Source organism: Lepidochelys kempii, chromosome 1, assembly GCF_965140265.1.
Source record: "Lepidochelys kempii isolate rLepKem1 chromosome 1, rLepKem1.hap2, whole genome shotgun sequence".
Taxonomy (NCBI): domain Eukaryota; kingdom Metazoa; phylum Chordata; order Testudines; family Cheloniidae; genus Lepidochelys; species Lepidochelys kempii.
This window is the reverse complement of record NC_133256.1, coordinates 327,640,461-327,664,350: the sequence shown is the minus strand read 5'-3', so window position 1 is coordinate 327,664,350 and position 23,890 is coordinate 327,640,461. Positions and strand designations below refer to the sequence as shown.

The 23,890-nt window shown below is 40.2% G+C and overlaps 1 protein-coding gene across 7 annotated transcripts in view; it reads right to left on the bottom strand.

The window, feature by feature from the left end:
• Window positions 1–23,890, bottom strand: part of RSBN1L (round spermatid basic protein 1 like) — a 94,241-nt gene that overhangs the window by 34,680 nt on the left and 35,671 nt on the right. For 3 of the 7 annotated variants that reach the window (XM_073328573.1, XM_073328571.1, XM_073328574.1), the window contains 2 exons: window positions 17,741–18,384; window positions 1,807–1,857 (listed from right to left, as the gene is read on the bottom strand). In XM_073328573.1, coding sequence (XP_073184674.1) covers window positions 1,807–1,857; window positions 17,741–18,384 — 695 coding nt within the window. The remainder of the gene's footprint in view (window positions 1–1,806; window positions 1,858–17,740; window positions 18,385–23,890) is intronic. The other 4 variants (XM_073328572.1, XM_073328575.1, XM_073328576.1 and 1 more) reach the window with 3 other exon arrangements.

Here is a 23,890-nt window from a genome sequence, read left to right as displayed (position 1 = left end):
GCAGTTGACAAGAAGGCCTGAGGAACAGCTGGGGGTGGGGGAATAAACATGGGGAAATAGTTTTACTTTGTGTAATGACCCATCCACTTCCAGTCTTTATTCAAGCCTAAGTTAATTGTATCCAGTTTGCAAATTAATTCCAATTCAGCAGTCTCTCCTGCTGATAATAGCTCATCACTCTCGTTAGAGTGTGTATGGTAACACCCATTGTTTCATGTTCTCTGTGAATATAAATCTCCCCACTGTATTTTCCACTGAATGCATCCGCTGAAGTGAGCTGTAGCTCACGAAAGCTTATGCTCAAATAAATTGGTTAGTCTCTAAGGTGCCACAAGTCCTCCTTTTCTTTTTGTGAAATTAGTATATTATCCTGAAACCAAGCTAACAAATATGCTGTGAAAACATAATCAAGCATTTCAATAAAAAATAGCACCAAAAGTACTGCATCCATAAACAAAACCAAGAGCTCATTAATAAAGCTTTGTTATTCTTATAAAATACATGTTATAACTGCTTTTCAGGAAGTATGGAATTAAGACAATGTGTCCTAATAACGTGTAGAATACACACTACACAAAGTAAAAGCTCTTAATAGCGAGCAAACAAACCTTGACCTCTTATCACCACAAAAAAAGTTAAAAATGTAATACAAAAAAAAAAAACCACCAGTTGGTACAGAATAATTTTTTTTTAAGTCCAATACCATAAAGTTAAACGTAAAACCACTGCAGCCCATACAGCATAAAAAAAACATTGTTTTCTCTCCTCGAATACTGTTCCAAGACAATACAAGGTCTGGAAAGCCTCAGACTTGTCCTGATGTTCACCCGTGGAGCTGTTCACCCGTGCAGGTGTAATGTCTCACAGACAGGAGCAGCCAGCATGTGGGTTTACTCTGGGGGAACAGTCTCTAAACTACACAGTACAGTTGAGACACTGGGATGCTGGTAAAGTAAAAACTGCCTACGCTATTAACAAGAATTGTGTGGTGGCTAAAAAAGACCATTTCTGGCATGACCCCAAGGAGTGTTATTTTATTTAGCCTATGTTCTGTTTCACACCTACATTTCCTATGGTAATGCATATTTTAAAATAGTTATACCAATTTTATAATTAATAAAAGCAAAATTAAAATAAAAAAATGCTTTGAATACAAAGCAAGCTTGCAATGTAAAATTATACCCAAGTAGGCTATATCAGAGGAGATTAGTTTACACCCCCGGATAGTACTTTAAGACTACTATTAATAGTAATTCAAATAATTACAACTACTATAATCTTCAAAATGTGTTGCTAAATAGTATACTTTAAAAAAGAACAAAAAACAAAAATACAAATAAAACAAATGCTAATATTAAAAAGAAAAACAAAAGCAGTGGAATGTAACCCTGGCTTGACACGAGTTATTGGACACGGGTGAGGCCTCATTTCTTGGGAGACAGGATTAGGGAAGTAAATGGATCAGCAGGCTGGAAACAGAATGTCTTTACTAACTGAGGTCTGGTCTACACCAGATAATTAGGTCAGCATAACTATGGGGCTCAGTGATGTGAAAAATCCACACCCCTGAACAGCATAGTTAAGCCAACCCGATTTTCTAGTATAGACAGCGCCAAATTGATGGAAGAACTCTTCTGCCCACCTAGCTATCGCCTCTTGGCGAAGCGGATTACCTGTACCAACAGGAGAACCCCCCCTACTCCCCATCCCCCAGTCGGTAAAGGTAGCATCTACCCTGACATGCTACAGCAGCGTATTTGCCAGCAGTGAAGCCGTGCTGTTGCGGTGTTTTAAGCGTAGACATACCTCAAGTAAGAGCGAACACCCAGGGAACCATTTACAATGGACAAAATAAGCCTGAAATGTAAGATGAGGTAAAGCGTAAGTTGTGCATGCACAGTATGTGAACGCTGCATGCTCTACAGAGCGACCAAGCCAACCCCAAAATGTGTGATGCAATGTGTAGTACATGCAATGTCATGTGCAAAATGTATATGAAGGAAGAGGTTTGCTGTGTAACTTTAGGGGGTGGCACAGGTCCACCACACATCCACATCTGAGTCTGATCAATTTAGAATTGCTTTGCTGTATGCCAAATATAAGAACCTGAGTGACGAGACCAGAGCCTAACTGAATTCTTGAGTGGAAGAGTTCTCTGAGGCTGCCCCAACACCGATCAATATTGCAAACGACTGATTACCGAATACCAGCATGAATTTCTATCTCAATATACCCAAAAGTTAAAAAAAAAAAGTGACTAGACTTAAGGAATGAAAACCAATAGCCATTCCAAGGTAAAATATTTTCAGGAGTTGTTAAGCAGCAAGAAAAAGGATTCATGTTCACCGAGAAATGAAGAAAATCAGTTTATTTGGATTCTTTTTTAAGATCACATGTGCAACTGAGTAAAGTGTTGTCTAGTGAAATGGAAGAGAACATGAGTGAGACATTTTCTGTAACAGCATGGCATCAAAATGAAACTGATAATTGAAGGCCCTATTCCACATCTTCCAGAAAAGCTCTTCAACCAGCTCTCTTCATAAGTTTGTGCAAAGATCAACTGGCAATTATGCCATAAAAACCAAGAAAATCATGAATTTTTACACTTTCAGTGTAGTACAAGAGGAGAAATTTAAAGGAATGACTGCACCACTCAAACCTGGATATACTCCTCCAGACAGATTTAAAAATGTGTAGGTCCACTATTAGTCATTGCAAGTGAAGTAGTGGAGAAAAAAAATAAACAAAACTAAAAAGAATCAACGACATTAATACAAGACAGTTGGTCAAACAAGATAAATGACTGGATAATAGCTATAAACATCCATATAAGGGAAGAATGAATTCCTCCCTAATTTTATTTATTCTAGTCAGAAAGGCAAACAGCAACATATTTTGTCCTGATCAAAGTAGCTGAAGATGTCATTCAAGAATGCAGATAAAAGTATGACAAGATCTTTGTTATTTGCTCAGACAACAAAATAAAGTGAAACCTTATTGAGAAGGTAGCGATAGCAAACAGTCTTCATACACACTGTGCAACTTTGAAAAATTCTTTTCACTATCTCCTTCATTTAACATTATGGTTGGTATTGAAAAAGAAGGATTAATGCCTAAATTTATGACGATATTGTGAACTCCCAGATACCATAATGATGAATGAAATCTCAAGAACCTAAACAGAATTATGTCTCTACATTTGCTATAAATTACCCTATATTTCAAATCTGCACGGAGTATAAGTATGGTAACTGATCAAAATATAGCATGCTGTTTAAGGGACTATACACAAAGTTAATAAGCTTACAAAAACAATGAAAGGAGGTTTCTGAGAGACTTGACAGATCACAGGCTGATAGCTCCATTGTCACAGTGCCAGGGAAAATCTTGCTTGTTACAGTTAAACAGAGAACTGGAACCATACAAGCACAAAAATCAAGATAATATTCAAAGCAGCTATGGAATCTTTCCATTATGTAGTCTGCATGACTGAATCCAAATTCACAAGACTTAGGGCATGGCTACACTTGCAGATGCAGAGCGCTTTGAGTTAAACCAGCCTTTGTAGAGCGCAGTAGGGAAAGCGCTGCAGTCTGTCCACACTGACAGCTTCAAGCGCACTGGCGGGGCCACATTTGCGGCACTTGCAGCGGCATTGGGAGAGGTGCATTATGGACAGCTATCCCAGAATGCAAGTGGCTGCAATGTGCTTTTCAAATGGGGGTGGGGTGGGGTAGAGTGTGACAGTGAGTGTGTTGTGTAGATGTGGGGGGAGAGAGAGTGGGTTTTTCGAGGGCTGAGAGCATGTCAGCATGCTGTCTTGTAAATTCAGAGCGCAGTAAAGCAACACCTCATTCACACTGGCGCTGCAGCGCTCCAGCGCGGGCGCAGCAAACATTATTCCACTTGCCAAGGTGGAGTACCAGCAGCGTCGTAGCCGCGGAATCAGTGTGCTCTACATGCCTTGCCAATGTGGACGGGTAGTGAGCTAGTGCGCACAGGGCTTCTTTATTGCGCTGTAACTCGCAAGTGTAGCCAAGCCCATAGGCAGAGTCCAGCAGAAGAAGAGGTGACAGACAGAACATAATGTCTACTATTTAAAATTGAAGATACAAATGTCTACCCCAAATCTGTTTGTAAAGGAAGTTGTGCCAGAGTTTACTGCATGGAAGTGGTATAAAATTGTGGAAGTAAAATCATCAGACAGGATAGTTAAAATCAAAATTGTCAGTTTTTTAGTAACACCCATTTCTATAGTCAGTGTAGCACCAATCAAAGTGTGTATTTGGCACAGTCTGATTAGTTTAATAAAGACTTCAGAACAGTCCAAGGCTTTAAAAAGCAAATTAATTTGGTAAAACTGTATTGGTATCTAAAAGGCAAACACTAAACAGTTATTCTGGGGGCTCAATACAGAATTACAAAGTTCATTTTGGACAATGTGTGGACTTTATTTGTAAGCATTTTTAAAGTAAATCACATAGTGTATGTGATTTAAATACTTTTGTGCTTTTCTTTTCCAAATTGGGGGTGGACGGGTGATAGAAGCTAATTTTGGATTAGGGCAAGTCACAACCACACTTTGGGTTTAGTTTAGCAGGTTCAGTCCTCTGGCATTCATTTGATACATTTTTCAAGCCCTAAACTACAGTGGGCTTGCCTCCATGATGCCAGCAGAGCACTAGAAGGGTGTGATTTGTAAAGCATCCGGGACTGCCACACTGGAAATCCTGCTGGTGCGCTTTAAAAGGGTACCACTTTGCATTAACAGTCTATGTGAAACAAGACTACATTAACGCAAACTAGGTACCGTTTAGAGCATGCCAGTTGGGTCTACACAGGGAAGCCAGCAAACAGCATGTTAGTGCACTTTACAAATCTCACCCAACCCCAGTATGTTGCTGTGAGAACTTTATATTTTAAAATCCTTGATTTTTCTGTTTTAAGATTTCAACTTTAAAACCAGGAAGTCAAAATACAAAAGGAGGAGGAAAGTGGTGCAGTCAGACTACTTTAGGCTGCAAACACAATTTAATGCAAAAGCTGAACTGGAATTAAGTACTTCTGGAAAATCCGGACCACTGTTTGTACTCCAGTTGCACTTGGGTAAAATGTGTTAGGAGACCAAAGAGTTGCAGGAATAGTAGCTTTGAACTTCAGTGCTAAACGGCATAAGCCGTGCACTTACACTTGTCACTGCCTATCTTCTGGACTTCCTGTCTCCTCACTTAAAATTTACAACTGTCTGCTGTCATGGCATTGTTCAGGAAGTGGTGGGGTAAGGAGTGCAGCAGGCATCAGGTCTTCGCTGCCACCTCTTCTAAGCTCTGCAGAGCTGACTCAGTAACAACTCGTCTCCCTTAGTCTTCACCGAGATCTTGGTTCTCACCCTAATCTAGCTCGTATACTTTACAGGGTAGCCCTCCTACTGCACCCTTTCACTTCATTTGATAGCTGGTCAATATGCAACACAGTTGATGGTTTCCCCAACCCACAAGATTTTAAGATTTTGAAAAATTTTCACATCCTGTACTGGGATGGGGAAGGAAAAAAAAAAAAAAAAAGCTGAGTTTTGCAAATCAAAAAAAAAAAAAATTTCAGATTATCAAAACATTTTGTTTTATAATTTTAAAACATTTACTTTTATTTCAGGTTTTTAAATGTTGTTTTACTTTTTTTTTTTACTATAAATTAACTTACATTTCAAGTGGAAAAGTAATTTCAAACCAAAAAAAAATTTTTTTTTAATTTCAAAAATATGTCCAAATGGAATTTTTGACAATTGGAAAACGTTTCAGAAACAGAAAATTGATTGAAACCAACTCTTTCCTGTGAAAAGTTTTGGTTTTGACAATTTTGCATTTTCTGATAAACATTATTTTGTCAAAAAATATCCGACCAGCTCTACTATATAGCACAGCTCCCTCTGTCTCCCTTTACCATTGCTGCTTACCTCTGTGATAAGAGCGCTGCCTGGCTAGCCACTGCTGGGGAAGATAGAGCATGAATGCATCAGACTTTCTAGAGCCTGCTATCCTGAAACTCTACATGTGAATTGGGAATGGCAGGAAGAGAAGGGGAAAGAAAGCCAGTGGATGAACAAGATGATCCAGGTAATTATATGCCTGTTATCTTAGCTGGGATGGATTTTAAAAAAATAATGTAACTACTACTAAGGGACTCAGCAATAAAAAACAATATTTCCAATCTTTAATGCCAATCAACATGCTTGCATGGAAAATATATCTTGTCAAATCAACTTCACAAGTTTATGGAGTCTGGTTGAGAAATGTAGCCAGCTGTGTTAACATAATATATTTAGACTTCTAAAAGGTATTTGAATTGATATTACTAAAACTTAGCATTATACAAAAATCAACATGGCATATATTAATTGGATTATAATTAGCTCAAGAGATCTCAAAATATAATTGTCACTGAGGAAATCAACAGGAGTCTGCACATGGCTGCTTCTAGTACAGTTTCATGTAGACTGATTCTCTGCCTAATGCTATTCAATATTTGTATTAATAATCTGGGAAACAAAACCACTGCTTTGAGTTAAACTCTGCAGATGACAGATTGGTGGGATAGTAAATAAAGAGATTGTTATACAGTATCATCTAGATTGCTTGGTAAGATAGGATGCAAACGAGCGAAGTTCATTTTGGTACAGCTAAGTGCAATCATAAATCAAGGAACAAAAGTATAGTCCACACTTACAGGATGGGGAATTTGTACAACAGAAAGCAAAAACTCCTAAAAGGATTTCAGGGTTATCGTCTACAACCAAGTTAACATGAGCCTCCAATGTAACACTGGCTAAAACAGCTAACATGACCCTTCAATGTATAAACTAGGGAATATCAAGTAGGAGTAGGAAGGTAATTAATACCTCTGTATATGGCATTAGTAAGACCACTACCAGAAAAAAGGATGTTGAAAAACTGGAGAGGGTGTTGAAAAAAGCTGATTCACAGTATAGAAAATATGCCTGACCATGAGAAATTTAAGGAACTATTAGCTTAGCAAAGAGAGGGTTAAGAGGCAATTTGATCATGGTCTATGAGACCATTAAATTCTAGAAGGCTCTTCAATATGGTAAACAAATGCATAACAAGAACCAATGGTTGCAGGTAGACTCTCAAAACATTCTTTAGAAATAAGACAAATCTTTCATGAGATTAATTATTGAAAAGCCTACCAAGGGATGCAGTTAGAATTTCCATCACATGGAATCTTTCCATCAAGCTTGGATGTTGCTCTCTATATATATTTTAGTTCAATCACAAGTAGGCTTGCCAATTTTCCAGGATTGCACGGAAGTCTCCAGGAATTAAAGATTATGTCACCTCTAGGAATATGTCCAACCATAATTGGCAATCCTAACCACAAGTCATTGTGTTTGATCTAGGAATTACTGAGTAAAAATTCTATTGCCAGTGTTATGTAGGCAGGCAACCCAAAATGGCCATGAGCAGGGCCCTGAGGTACCCCACAGCACAATGAGAACAGAGCCCTTAAATTCCATGGCAGTGCTAATTTATTCTGCTGCCATGAAGGTAATCCTTTGATTTTTAAAATAAAAGGTCAAATTCTAGAGTAAGACTCTGTAGCATGAGCTGAATTCTGCAGAATTTTGCTACATCACAGAAAACCCAAGGCCCTGATAATAAGGTCCCTTATGGCCTTAAAATCTATGAAATGAGCAAATGAAAAGAACTATGTATTTGTGTAAAGGCCAAGAGATAAGGAAACAAGGTACATAGGAGATAAGTGTTCATTCCCAAGTATGCTGTAATATTCCTCTTCACACATCAAAAGAAACAGAACGTTGTCATGGCAGCTGAATTTGACAAATTAGAGAAGGTGTAGACTGAAGAGTAAGCAGCTCCTGTACAAATGGGACTAGTACAAACCCACCAAGGAGGGTAGCATTAATTGGAGGCAGGAGACAATGAAGAGAGAACAGCATAAACTAGTTAAAAATTAGTTGAGAAAGAGAAAATGGCTGGAGAAACAAAGAGCCACATCCAAATGTGTCAGAAAGAATGACCTGAAAAGTGATACAGGGAGAACCGGGGGCATGAGTATGTGAAAAACCAGAATCACTGCCTGGCCAGATTTGCTTAAAAAACAGAACTAAGCTTACCACGAATTTATGTCTCTAGGACAGGAGTAAAGCATGGCAAATTGATTCAGGAAGTAAAATTATTAGTAGTGAGGATTTGTTGTGCGCTGTGAGGATCCGGGGCCACAACAAGGGATTACCTGTCATCCAATGCTAGGGGCAACTGGCTGTAATCAACAGGAAGGGGATGTTTGAGGCATTTACCTTAAGTTAATGAATAGCTCAGACAAAAATGGGATGGCTGCAAGGCACAGGTTACTCCTGAGGGAATTCTGTGCCTCTGTCCGCAGATTTCTTTGCTTCCCCGCAGAACAATGGGAGGGTGGGGGAGGGAGGCTGGGCGTGTGTGCATACATAGAGAGACGTTAAGGGGGCAGGGCTGGGTGGATGCCTGCCTGTCTGCGAATGAGCAAGAAAGACTCACTCTGTCCCCCTCTCTCACTGTTGCAGTGCCCCCAGCTTGCAGGGGTAGGGCTTTGTAAAGCAGGTTCTGTTCCTGAAGCAGAACAGAAATGCAACAACTAAACAGGCAGGCTGCTAATGTTCCTATTGTCAGTTAACTGTTCTCATTCTTAGTTAATTTCCCCAGGAGCCTAAAACATGTAAAAGTTTTAAGACTCCTTCACATTGCTAGAGTGGTGTAAAAGAGTCTTATTGTAAATGACAGTAAGGGAATCCTCAGCTAGGAAGATCTATGTGTTTTCTTGCTTTTTTCCTGTGGCACAACGGGATTCGATTACAGTTCAGGATCTATTTTACTTACCCATTTAAAAAAAATGCAGCATGATGATTAACAAAACTGTATGACTTTCATGTGTGAAAGTTTGAGCAATTTAAAGTGACATTCTACTTTACTTTTATTTTGGTGTTTGGTATTCTGCAATGTAATGAAAATATTCTGCAATGTAATGAAAATCCAGGATTATAACTGGAATGCAGGGTATTGGTTACCAAGTATTTGTAACTTAACTTTCATGTGTTTAGAAAATGCTGAACAGTAATTGTGATATTTTTTTCTGGATAGTAGTTTAAATAAATTACCAAAATAAGTGAAACTGATGTGATTATATTGCATTATTTTGACAAATATATAGAATTTTGCAGAATTGTTAATGTTTTGGTGCAGAATTCCCCCATGAGTAATAGGTGGTGCTCAGATGTTTCAGTGATGGGGCTATACAAGGAAAGAGTGTACAAGAAAGAAAAGGTTCTGTTTTGGAATTGGCTTCCTTGGGAATGACCAATTTAGAGATACAAACTGCAGACAACAAACATATATGGCTGCAGAAGAGAGCGTGAGCATGGAGCACTGGGCCTCGTGTAAGACCTGAGGTCTGAATCATAGTCAGCAAAGTCCGACCATGCCATGAATCAAAGTCAGGCCATGTATTAAAGCAGATGCTTACAAGTTCAGTGTCCGCTACATGAACTTGGCAAGGGTACTGCTAGCGTTGCTAAAACACAAGCACGCCTAAGAAGCAACAGATGCTGGGTTGTTGTATGTATGTTTGTATGTGAATACATTCCAAATGATTAACACAGGTGCATCCTAACCTAACACAAGAAAAGAGGGTTTAATAGAAGTGATGAATAGGGATGTTTTGCGCGAGACATCTGGAGCAAGGTACAAGGGGAGATAACAAGCAGATGTCATGAAACACATAAGGTGGTACGCAAGTTGTTTGTCTCAATCTATAAATGTCAGGGTGCCTCACCTTAACCTTTTGCGTGGCCAAGGGGGACAGCAGAAATTCCTGCTGCTGACTGAATCATTCCCGGGCACTCATGTTAGTGTACCTGTAGCTACTATGGGATGCTAGTACTGAGCCTTGAGGGCAATAAACCTGGATGAATGCCTTTTGTCAGCAAACCATTCCTGTGGTCTTTCTTTATGAGTAACGTCAAGGTCTGCTGAATTAGCAGGCTGCATTCTCTTCTACAGTGTTCCCTCTAAGCTGCGTACCTGCGCAGCCACACAACAGTCCATCAAATGCCACGCACTTGATTATTACAGCCACGCACATCCCCAGCGACTTCTGTTCAGTGCCCCACCCCTACTGCTCTGCTGCCACGCTGCTCCTACCCTCTGCCTTGGAGCCACCCTGGCCAGTTGCACCCGGGAGCCTCCTGCTTGTGTGCATGTGCAGAGCGGGAAGGAGGGGGGTGCTGATGTCAGGGTGTCCCCCTCCCTCCCACCCATGTACCCTGTTAGGATATAGATATTCAGGCCTGCCTGTAAAGGCCTATACTTTAAGAATGTAGGTATAAGTTTATCATTTAGCTAGTAATAGAGGTATACAGGAAAGAATCTGTGTAAGGGCCTTCTCTCACTGTGACAGTCTGAGGCCCTGTTCTTAGGTCAATGCCTTTGGCTAAGCAGCAGAGGCAGCCATAAGCTGGGAAGCATCCGATCACATCCTCACATTCCAAACTAGTTGTCAAGGTTCCTTCCCCACTCTGAACTCTAGGGTACAGATGTGGGGACCTGCATGAAAACCCCCCAAGCTTACTTTTACCAGCTTAGGTTAAAACTTCCCCAAGGTACAAACTATTTTACCCTTTGCCCTTCGACTTTCACTGCCACCTCCAAACGTTTATCTGGGTTACTGGGAAAACGTGGTTTGGAAACGTCTTTCCCCCCAAAATCCTCCCAACCCTTGCAACCCACTTCCTGGGGAGGGTTTGAAAAAAAAAAAAAAACCTCACCAATTTGCATAGGTGACCACAGACACAAACCCTTGGATCTTAAGGACAATGAAAAAGCATTCAATTTTCTTACAAGACTTTTAACAGAAGTAAAAAAGAATCACCTCTGTAAAATCAGGATGGTAAATACCTTACAGCGTAATCAGATTCAAAACATAGAGAATCCCTCTAGGCAAAACCTTAGGTTACAAAAAGACACACAGACAGGAATATTCATTCTATTCAGCACAGCTATTTTCTCAGCCATTTAAAGAAATCATAATCTAACACATATCTAGCTAGATTACTTACTAAGTTCTAAGACTCCTGCTCTGTCCCCGGCAAAAGCATCACACAGACTCTTTGTTTTTCCCTCACCCCAGCTTTTGAAAGTATCTTGTCTCCTCATTGGTCATTTTGGTCAGGTGCCAGCGAGGTTATCCTAGCTTCTTAACCCTTTACAGGTGAGAGGATTTTTCCTCTGGTCAGGAGGGATTTTAAAGGGGTTTACACTTCCCTTTATATTTATGACACTAGTCAATATGGGGTTGTCAGGAAGGTGATCCGATCTATCACCTCCAGAGAAAGGGAAGAGCCTAGAAGACGTAAAAGGAAATTTAGGTTGATAGTTTTCTGTCTGGTAAGAACTCACTTATCAATAGACACAGCTGGGATACCCTTATGTCTTTATAGATGTAGTTGTGAAATCCTCACTTCTGTATTGTTTTGTCATTATAGTTCCCACTTTGCTATTGTTTATTTGCATGGTCTCTGTCTGGTTCTGTGATTGTTTCTGCCTGCTGTATAATTAATTTTGCTGGGTCTAAACTAATTGAGGTGGTGGGATATAACTGGTTAGCTAATCATGTTACAATATGTTAGGACTGGTTAGGTAAATTTCAGTAGAATGATTGGTTAAGATATAGCTAAGAATATTACTATATAAATTAGGGGCAAACAGGAAGTAAGTTGGGATTCAAAAATAAAGAAAAAGCAACTTGGATTTAAACTTGCTGGAAGTTCACCCCAATAAACATTGAATTGTTTGCACCTTCGGACTTCGGGTATTGTTGCTCTCTGTTCACGAGAGAAGGACCAGGGAAGTGGGAGAGTGAAGGAATAAGCTCTCTAACACACCCCATCCCCGCAGAGCGGTGGGAGGAGAAGAGGGTCATGGCCTGGGAGTGAGACGTAGCTGCTGGTGGCTGTTGCTGTGTCTGAACAAGTCTTCAGACTGGTGAGTGCTGCTCTGCTTAAAGTGACAGCACACGGTCTCTCATACACTTCCCCAGCACAGTCACACACACACATACAGTCTCCGTCTCTCAGAGTCTCCATCTCTCAAACACACACACAGTCTCCGTCTCTCTCTCTGTCTCTCACACAGTCTCTCTCTCTTACACACACACACACACACACACAGTATCTTTCACACTAACCTCCCAACACATACTTTTATTGTTGGTGTTGTTACTTCTTGGTACTTCCTGCAATACACATATATTCTCTGTAATTTTATTCTTTCAAAGTGCTGTTATTTTAGTTTTTTGACTGATCTATGCATTTCAAAATTTTATTTCTCTCATGCTTAAATTTAATTTTTGAGTAGTGAGTTCTAAAATGCCTGACCTGGCTTGGCTGGAGAAATTATCATTATTACTTTTATTACAGTATTGTGCTTTGTCATTCATTATTTAAAGTGGTACAATCAAATAATAGTACCCTTCTAGAATGTAACTTTAGCATCTAACCTTAGCAGTGCCAGTTTAAAAAAATTTACTAAACACATAACTTTAGACACTGTGCAGATGAAGGCTGTTTATTTTCACATTGTATTTTTAGTTATATCTGTAAAATAACTTAAAATTCGCATGAAAATAAATGTAGTAAATCTAGGGTTTCTGTTTCTACTGGTGGTGCACATCCACACATTACCTCAATATTGGTGCACATAAAACTGATTCCACACATGAATGGCAAAAAATAGAGGAAACAAAGTTCTTCGAGTGCCGATAACACTGAAGCTCTGAGAACAGAAGCACTGAGCATCCGTAACAACCTGGCAACAGTAACAACATTCTTAAGCAACATACTTAACAACAATGGACACCTACAACACTAAGGCAGATGGTCTTCTAAGGGAGAACACCATAGATTTTACCTACGTCACCTGCCAACAGAATTACATTGCCACATGAACTTGCATATCTTAAATTCCGTTATGGGTGTCTTCCAATGAGAATTAAAGAAGAATATCTGGATCCTGACCCAGCACCTTGAGGAAGCAAAAAGCAGTAACAAGTAAGTGAGAAACAAATGTCTAGAAGTCATTTTAAGGAGAAAATGAGCATTTGGGAATACATATATAGCTCAACTATATTTCTAAGACTGAATTATAGACCCCATAGATCTGAGGGTATATACTACTATTTATGAAGGATTCATCTGCCAAATGCAGAAGGGCAGGCCTCATTATCAGGTACTGAAAAAACTAACCTGAGAAATACAGAAGTTCTGATACAGAAACAGTCAATATGACAAGGAAAGGAGTAACTCAACAAAAAAACATAGTGGAATCTTCTCTCAGATTTTGCTGGAGACTGAATCCAGGTGCTAAGATGAGGCCTTGAGAATGAAAAAAAACATACTGAAGGGAACCTCAAGTCTGTATTTCAGCTCACCAAAATTAACAGGATGACAGCTGAGGCTCTGAAGCAAGCCTCTGCAAGACTGTGAAGGACATCCAAAACCAACTGTTGTCTGGCCCATTGAAGACTTAAATTACAACTACACTGCATATAGCAGCAAGGTGAAATAGTCTATTTAAGGTTGAATTGGAAGAGCTAATAAGAAGGCTGCAAGTTTGTGGAGATCAGGAAGAGGATACAACTGCTTCCCTCCCACAGCATGAGTCTGATTCACCAAAAGAGTAAGATGCAGGGATGATGATAATTATAATAATAATAATACATCATACTTTATATACAGTGGTCATCAGAGGATCTTAAAGTGGTTTATAAAATAGGAATTTTTGCTCTCCTTGATAGATGGGAGAAACCGTACTATTAAGTAGTTTTTCATGACTACACAATGAGTCACTAACAGAGCTAGAAACAGTATCTAAGTTTTCCAACTCATACTATTGCATCCTATCCACTGGACTATATGCAAGCAGAGCGCTCACAGATGGGAGCTATGCTGGAGGTAGAAACCTAGGACTTCTATAATGCAGAGCTAAAGGCAGATTTGAAAAATGAAAGTTCTTCAAGATGTACTGCAACAGAAGCGGAAGGCGTGAGAATTCCTTAAGTAAACAGGGAACATTCAGAAAAATGTTGCAGCCTGGATGAAGCAGCTATGAGACCCATATCCAACGGCTGCTGGAATCTTAGTTTAACTTTGTAGTCCTAAAATTTGCTTAAGTGACAAAATGAGAAACATGAGAAGATGGATATGAATTACAAGCAAGCAGACAGATTGGGGTGGCTTAGCAGCATTAGCCCTTTATGACCAGCCATCCAAGATCTTGACTCCACTGTTTTCTGGAGACATTAAACAGAAGATGGTAACGAGACCAGAATTTTTCCAATATATATAGTATGCCTATAAAGTTATTAAATACACAAGAAGCAAAGCACTAGCCGTCACGCAGTCAAACTCTGACAAGCCAGGATATGTAGAGAGGCCAGTGATCAGACAACAGAGAATGCACACCAAAACTACTGAAAACCCGACAGAAAGCACAGAGACGAAAAAACACAGTATACAAAGCCTTGATTCCAAATAAAATGCAGATAATGAAAAAGAAAGAAGAGAGAATCTTGGATGCATTAATGCATAGATCTTTTGTCTCCTCAACCCCTATCATTCTTAGTCTTTTTGCATGTCTCCAACTATAGCACAGAAAATTTTAAAAGGGGAGTTCTTACAACCAACAGTCACAGAACTGGTGTAATTATGAACGAGGAATGGAGACTGTTATAATGTGGTATTAATTAGTAGCTTTAATAGGATATTCAATTTACCATTTATATAAACACATGTAGGTACAGTTACAAAGCAGAACAAAAAGTAACAGGTCTTCTCTGTAACTTGAGATAGAACAACAAAAAGCAAATCCTGGGAAATGTAAAGAGGTACACAGAATAATATTCTTTCCCTCCCTACTGCTAGTCAAACAGCCATCAACACCATGGCTCTTTAAGAGAAAAGACGGAATACTGAATTAAACATTCCATAGCTGTTGGCTACCATAAATAAATAAATAAATAAATAAATAAAGTCAGTGCAAATATAGGGACAGCAACAAGTTCCCTTTGAGAAAGAAAGGCTGAAAAGTTAATAAGAAGCAGTGTAAAGCGAGAGAAATAGCATAAGGGAAGTGAGTGAGTTGAAAATAAGGAGGCTGGAGTGAGAAGAGCCAACATAACCAGACAGAGGGAGAACACAGATAAATGAGATGTGCGCCTAACTGTACTAAGAGAATGCAAAGGGTTTACTATTGCTTGAACTGCATCAGTATAAGAGACAAGCTACCCAACATAATTTATCAGAGAAAAAAAAAGTCTGAGACCACTAGATGTTCTGGTGAATGGTAATTTTGTTCAGAGGGCAATACTACGAGTACTGATGCAGTTAATGGAACATGGTACTGTGATTCAGATTCAAAGAGTTATCAAATTAAGTGACTCTGGGTCATTCAACTCTAGTTATACTGCACTGGAAGGAAGAATTATAGCATGTGTTCTCCCTAACAATTTCAGACCTAATGACAGTCCACAGAGGAGCTATATTAATCTTTCTTTATCCAAAAAGAGTCTGCTGAAATGCAAGGCTTTTGTGAGGGCTTAAGAGTAGCTCACAGATGACACCTATTGAAGAGACAATAGCCAAAGTGAAAAAACAGAAGGACAGAATGGCAGAAAAATGGTATGGGAAGGAGGAAATGATTGGATTGGAATATTTTGGCCACAAGTTCAGTATATGATAGAATTAGATTAAAGAAACTGGAACAATCTCTCCACTTGAGAGAATCTGTGAAGGTCTTCACTTGAAACTGTTGCTGAATCTCTAGGAACATAACTAAACATAATTAGTTTTCCTAATATCTAACCTAACTATAATGATAGTTAAGCTCAGGAATAGGCTTCCAGAGGAGGCTCTGGCATCCTCATTATTGGAGTTTTTAAAGAACAGACTGGACAAACACCTGTCAGCATGGTCTAAGTTTACTTCGTCCTGGTACAGTGCACGGGGCTGGACTTGATGATTTCTCATGGTCCCTTCCACTCCTACATTTCTATGATTCTACAATAAGTACAAGAAAATCAGTTGTATTTAAAGCTCTCTTATTATGATTTCTTAAACATATGATTCTATTGTAAAATGCAACTAACATAGCACGGAGGTGGTCCATGTGTCTCAAATTTCCAGATCCAATTTGCTCAATTTACAAGATATTTTATTTAACTGAGAATACTACAAACTGAGCTGGGACCTAAAATCAAGTTGTGGTCTGACTTATAGTACAACAGCAACTATTGCAACTGAAATTTTGCTATATTGATTCACAAGACAGAAAAGAAATCTAGTTCACTCTCCCAGAGCTGTGTATGTCTCAGTGGTGCTAAAAAAAGCAGAAGCTTTTACATGTCCCTTGAAACAGGCAGATAAGATCCAGAATATACACAGGGAGAAGTTCGGTTAAAAGCACCATATTTTTCTTGCCATAACCACACACTTTTCTTGCCACAACATTACAGATAATCAACTCATAGCTTCATGTAGTTTATCTATCTAAAAACTCACTTCTAATGCATACATCACCACAGTATCTAGGTACCACATACAGAAGACCACAGCTGGATCCATCTTGACTACTTGAAGTTGTCTCATGAAGTAAGAACAGTTTTGGTAGTTATTCCATAATTCTAGAAGTCTTATTTAAGAAGGGGAATAAGACTTTGGTACAGATATTTGTGGCAGTACTGAATATAGGTGTTCTGTAGCAAAAGAGGATGCTTAGTCTATTAATCACCAGAGGTTTCATAGCAACATGACTTAATTCTGGGTACTCCTTGTGAGCAGTTCTTTTCTGTATACTAGGCACGTTTTAGCAAAAAATTTTTTGGAAAGCTTTACACACGAAGTAAGATGTATGGTACACTATCCACATTTCAACAGAAATTTTTATGATTACATTTATATAGGAGAAAGTTATATGTGATGTTTTTTAAATGGTATATGAAAATTCTTTAAAAACTACATAGTAACTTGTTTCTTCTGATAAACAGCGTTAAATGTAAATATTATCCAAATTTGATGTGATCAAAAATAGATCCTTCAGCTTTTTCATTAGTTCTTTCATGAACATCTATATAAGTGTTTACACTGCACTTATCATGGTAATCTAATGAAACTAAAAATAATTAATCTCCTGAAGATATACAAACTGAAATGATTTTTGTTCCTTTAAGAAATAATAATCCCTTTATAAAAGAGAGTTAAGAAATATCTAGCCAACAGCAGCTATTGTTAGAGATTATATAATAATTTTCCTCAGATAAAACCTAATTCAGGTAGTTATGAATGGTTCATGTCCAAATATCTAAATGAAGCCAGCACCAGGCAGAAAATTCATTCTCATATTATTTTTCAGTCAAGGAAAACAAATCTCCAGAAGTGCATACACGTGCACACAATTCAACTGATCATAAAAAATGCAATGTAATGTTTGAATGCAAACAAAGCTTCATCATTGTCTATATTTTAAGAATGAATAGTTGATTACTCAAATATTCTTCTGTCTCTAATATTCTGTTTTATCTATACACTCTAGCTGATAGCAACTGCATTTAAAAAATCATTTACAGTTTATCTGAAACCATTAGATGTTTTTAGAAAATAAAATGTGTAACCTCTTACCTGAGCATGGAAATTTGACATAGTAGTTGTCTCTATGTCCTTCTTTCCCAAAATCTCCATTTTCACTGGTGAATTGGGAAAATTAAATGAAAAGTAGTCTAAAAAGTCAGGTAAATAAGTAGCTGCCCCATGAACAATACCCATTACATAGTAAGCTGCACAGTTTTCATTTTCACTAAAAACCAGACCCACAAACTCTTCTGCAAACCTCTCCATCTCCACAGGAGACAAGTGAGAGAGTTCATTACTGTAGGCATGGATAACTGATGCACCTCCATTAGGCTGGTGCTCAATATGAATGAGCTGTTTGAACTCCAATGTGTCCAACCTTTTGAGTTTATTCTGAACCCGTGGCTCCTTTAACGAGACAAATGGAAACTCACTGTTCTTGGGTATCTTGGACCCACAGTCCTTCTTGGGATCCATATTCATCTCACTGCAATCCTTAAGATGATCCTCTATGATGCCTTTGGCTTCTTGATCCTCAACATCAGAAAACAATCCTGAGCAGATGGTCTGAATAGATTTGCTGTACATTTTTGGACGCTTCCTTTTCTCACATTCTTTGTGTTTCTTTTTCTTTTTCTTCTTTACCTTTTTAATTAGTAATTCTTCTGCATTGGTTTTTGGTTTCTCCTTCCCACCTGTAAAGAGGAAAGAGATTTCTGAAACATCTTTATTTCCCCATTTAAATAATAGCATTAAAAGTTACCCATACATACCCCCATAAGAGGCATGCTGAGAGAGACTTAACACTACAATTAAAGTATCAAACAACTTTAGAAGTATTTTACTGAAGCCAAATAGAAACTAGAGCAATGTTATACAGTCAGGTTATGTCTGACCACTTATTCTAGCAGGATATTGACCATACCACCAGTCTTCTCCAGAACCCCAAAATTTACCATTAGCTATAATTCTATCAAATGTATTTTATCTTCATATTATGCATTATGAAATAAGTACTCTTAAATACTGTAGATACAATTGCTATTTATTATTAGAAACTTGGCCCAATTGTTAAAAAGCAGGATTTTTCAGCTTTTTTTTAAAAAAAAGCTAAGTAGAATCATGCTCTGAAAAAGTTAATAACCCTACTCTGAATATTGTTCTTTTGCTTATACTACTGAATTAGATAAGATGTGTGTGGATGCAGGAGACGGCAAAGAAAGGCACACCAAAAAAACCCACACTGACCAAGAAAGGAAAGTTTTGTAACAATCACAATCTTATCTGTGCTGTTTAAACAGTGGTGCAACCTCATCAGCAATTATGCCAGTACGTTAAATTATTTAAATGCAGATTGCAGTGTTGTAGCCATGTTCATCCCAGGATATTAGAGGAACAAGATGGGTGAGGTAATATATTTTATTTACTCCTGGAGGAATTCTGTGTCACTGCGCAATGCAGAATTTGCACACAATTAATGTTCTGTGCAGAATTTCCTTTTTCCCCATAGAATGGGCACTGCACAGCTGCTGGTCACCCCTAGTAGCTGCTGGACCCAGCACCCCAGCTTGCAAATAGAAGACTGCTAGGGGGAGGGGAAAGGAGAGGAGGAGCTGGAGAGTTCCTGGCAGCTGCAGTTCCCGGCACACCCGGAAAGAAGGAGGCAGTGCGCAGGAAACTCCGTACAAGCCTGGGACCCAGCATCAGGCTGTTTCTCTCTCTTGATCCCTGGGCTCTGAAGGGCACCCTGAAGCTAGGCTCTGTAGGGAAGAGGTTGCGGGTGTCTGGGCTGCGGGGCCCATGCCTGGCTCTATGGGGGCTGGGCGAGCACCCCAAGGCTGGGCTCTGAAGGGGAAGGGAGTGTTGGTGTCTGCATCAGGAAGGGGCAGCTTGCGGCTAGGCCCTGGGGAAAGAATGTGTGGGTGTTTGGGGTATTTGGTAGCGTTTCTTTAACTCTCTATTCCTGCAGGAATTTTTTTTTGTCAGCTGTATTGTTACAGACAGAGTTGGTGACAGATATTTTGAAATAAAATTACCAAAATAATTGTATCTGGTGTAATTATATAGTGTTATTTTGACAAACAAAATATGCAGAATTTTAAAATACTGTGCACAGAATTTTTAATTTTTTGGTAGAGAATTCCCCCAGGAATATTGGACCAACTTCTATTGGTGAAAGAGATAAGCTTTTGAGCTACACTGAGCTCTTCTTGAGGTCTAGGAAAGGTACTAAGAAGTGTCACAGCTAAATACAAGGTGGAACAGAACAGATTGTTTAGAACAGGGGTCTCAAATTCCCAGCCTGCGGGCCATCTGCAGCCCGAGAAGCTCCCCACTGCAGCCCACGGAGGAGAGACGCAGGCAGACGCTGCCGGCAATGTCCGCTAGAGGCTCCACCCGTAACTCCCATTGACTGGGGGAGAGGGACAGAGATATCATCATTACTTGCCAGGCAGAGGCAGCCATGAAGGCAGCATCATTAGTTGCTGGGCAGAGGCAGCCATGGAGGCAGCATCACTTTTTTCCACAATGAATGTAAACAAGTCAAAATATTGAACACAACTATCTGATGCACACTTTGCTGCAATCCTGAAGGTTTCAACTGATCAGTCACGGAGGCCAAACATCAACAAACTGACAGAACTGAAGCGTTGCAAGTGTTGGGCAAACACTAAAAACTCTCTGGCAGGTGAAAAATTGTATAAACTTGTGTAACAGCTTTATTATTTCTAAGAAATTCAAAATAAAAAATACAACATAAATGTTTTCTTTTCTGAACACCATCTTCAGTGTTGGCCCGCTGGGAGGATCTGAGGACTGGCACTGGCCCTAAAGCAAATTGAGTTTGAGACCCCTGGTTCAGAATAAGTAGTTAACACATATTCTAGGAGATTATTCAAGATGAAATGGCCCATTAACACCTCTCCAGTCATAGAATAAAAAAGGAGGGTAGTGCATTACAGATTGTTGTAATAAGCCATAAATCCAATGTCTTTATTAAGACCACGATTTTTGATGTCCAGCAACATTATGAATTTAAGCTTGTCTTTTGAAGGTGTTGCACAGGTTTTCTCTGACAATGAGGACTGGTAGGTCAGATATGGAGTTATCATATTGTCAAAAATGTTCACCACAGTTTATATGAATGTATTTGTCCTTTATCAGGTTTCTATGACAGTTCATTCAAGAGAGTCGTGATTGTCTGGTTTCATTCACATAGTAGTTTTTGGGGCATTTAATGCAGTAGATGAGATACAGCACATTGTGATAGACATATATAGGTAGGGTTACAATACGTCCAGGTTTTCCCAGACACTGCCTCTTTTTTGAGATTCCATCCTCTGTCTGGGTGGTTTTTCCAAACAGGAAATGTCCTGGATTTCTGCATAGCAGACACTGCAGCTTAGAAAGAGTCCCCATTGGTCTGACTAGTCCATTCCCCAGCAGCCAGATCCCACCCACCCGGGCCCCGGATCCCAGCCTTGGGGAGGAGGTCCTGCAGGGAGGCACTGACTAATGGCTGTTGCTGGGCTCTAAGCTTGCACCAGCCATGCTGCCACCCTGACAGGGAGCAACACTACTCCCCCCTCTCTAGTGAGTGCCCCTGCCACAGGTACCCCCTTTAGCTCTTCCAACTCCCCACCTCCAGCAGTGTCCTCTTTTTGGGAACCTGAAATATAGTAACCCTATGTGTAGGACCAACGGATCTTGAAAGGTGCGTTATGGGGGGGGGGGCAGGGGGAAGTGAGATATGTCTGCAGATTTTTAATCTGTGGTTATGGCTGGTCCTGGTGCTGCTTTCTGTTGATGTGTCCTGGTCTGTGGGGAGCTTGCTTCCGATTATGAGCTTGGCAAGACTGGGAGATTGTTTGAAGGCCAGAAAAGGGGGTTCAGGAAAGACTTCTTTCAGGATGTGGTCCCCACTGAGTATGGATTGTAATTGTTTAATGATACTCCATACCCATTCCAGTTAAGTGGAATGTGTGTTTACTACTTGTACTAAACAAGCTGTTCCACTTCTGAGTACCATTCCCAGATATGAAAAGTTCTCTAGGGCAGTGTATCTCCCCACTGTATTTTCCACTGAATGCATCCGATGAAGTGAGCGGTAGCTCACGAAAGCTTATGCTCAAATAAGTTTGTTAGTCTCTAAGGTGGCACAAGTACTCCTTTTCTTTTTTCTCTAGGGCAGTGTTTCTCAAATGCGGCCACCATGACCACAGGGGCTTTTCTTGTGGCCACAGCCTCTTGGGCTATGATTGGGGGGTAGGGTGAAGAGAAGAAGAGGGGGCACGGCCCACAATCACTCCTGAATGCACCATGTTGGTGTTGATTGCTGGGGCTGCCAGCAGGGGTTGGGCCCTACCCCCCTCTGAAGACACCTGGGACACAAAGCTGGAGGAGCAGGCAGCCAATGAATTTTCCATCTTCCCAGGGACAGTGGGGGGCTCAGACTTAGGGCTTCAGCCCTGGGGTGCTGGTAGGATAGCAGGTTCCAGCCAATGAGCTTTGGGCTCCAAGCCTCCGCTGCCTCCCTGACCCCCCCCCCCACATCCCCCCATTGGCCCTGGCTTCCGCTGCCTCCCTCCAGGGCTTAATTTGGCCCCAGGCTTGACAGGGCTTAGTAAATCCTCTGTGAAAATTGATACGTCTATGTTTATTAATATAATTTAACAGATTTACTAGCCAGCAATAAATAAATTACGATTTGGATGTGTATATTTATTTGCTTTTCCTAAAGCTAATTAAGTGTTTTAGGAAAAAGTATGAGAGCAGCCATGAGCACGAGGCTACCAAAAATATGTCCTGAGAACCCCTGCTCTAGGGCTATGTCTATACTTAAAATGCTACAGCTGCAACGCTGCAATTATGCCCCTGTAGAACTTTACTGGAGGCATTCATTACACTGATGAGAGCAGATCTCCTGTCACTGTAGTTAAACCACCTGCTTGAGAAGCAGTATCCAAATAGCACTGTCTGCACCAGGCAGTTAGGTCAACATGAGGCAGCTTATGTCTACCTAACTCTAAAGCGTCTACACTACAACACTGCTCCTGCCACTGTAAGTGCCCCACTACGCTGACCTAGTAACTCCACCTCCACAAGAAGTATCGTGCTTAGGTTGATGGAGTTAGGGTGATATGGTATCTGTGTAGACACTGCACTACTTACATTGGCCCAGCAGGGAGCCCTGCACCCAACTCCCAGCTGGGAGCTTGGCGCAAAGCCAGCAGCCTGAGCTCTCAGCCTGCCCCACTGAAGTCAGTTCAAGCTCTCCTGGTGAGGACACACACCACCGGCAGAATTAGGATAGTGTGGATATGAAAATCTGCAGTAAATTACTGTGGTAGTTATGACTTAATTGTGCAGTGTAGACAGGACTATGTCTTACAGAGATGGATTTTTCACACCCAAAAAACATATAGCTATGTAAGTTTTTGGTGCAGACCAGCCATAGCTCAACAGCTCATTTCTTTCACCAAAAGATATTACCTCGCCCACCTTGCCTTTTTAAATGCTGACTGTCAGCCAGATTCCCATCTTTTGTTTAGCAAAATTGCCATTGAGCATCCATCCACTTAACTGCCTGAGCTCATGCTACTGCCAGAGTCCTCTCCTCTCTTGTCATGTAAATTATGGAGTGGTCGTGCCAGCACCGCATAAAGTTGAGGGGGACTTTTCATATAGAGCTAGTTTTTCCAAACTACCTTAAAATCTACATGCATACTGAAGTTGGCCTGAAAACTGCTAAACAACTAAATGGACCAGAGTGGTGAAGGGGCTCCCAAGCATAACTCTCTCCAGATGATCTCATTTTAAAATTTATTTCTTACAGCACTTTTCTTCCAACTTTTTTGGGGGGGGGGGGAGAGAGGAAGAGGGAGGTGGCAGGGGGGGTGGTAGGGGCACATATGGGCAAAAACATATCCCCAAAAAATTATCACAGGACTGCCCTGAGCTTTATTTAGAGTCTGGCTCCACAATCCAGCTTGAGAATTTAATAAAGTTATTTGGCTCTCTTACTGGGTACAGAATGGTGCACATGACTGATTCAAGCTAAAAATTAGCCACATGCCACAGGATCCCACCATTACTGTGCCACGTGTAACCTTTAAAAGCTCTAAAAATCCTCGAATTCCAAAAACTGGTACGCCCCATACCAGGGGTTGGGTGTAGGCATTGCAGTACAAATTTGGGGCC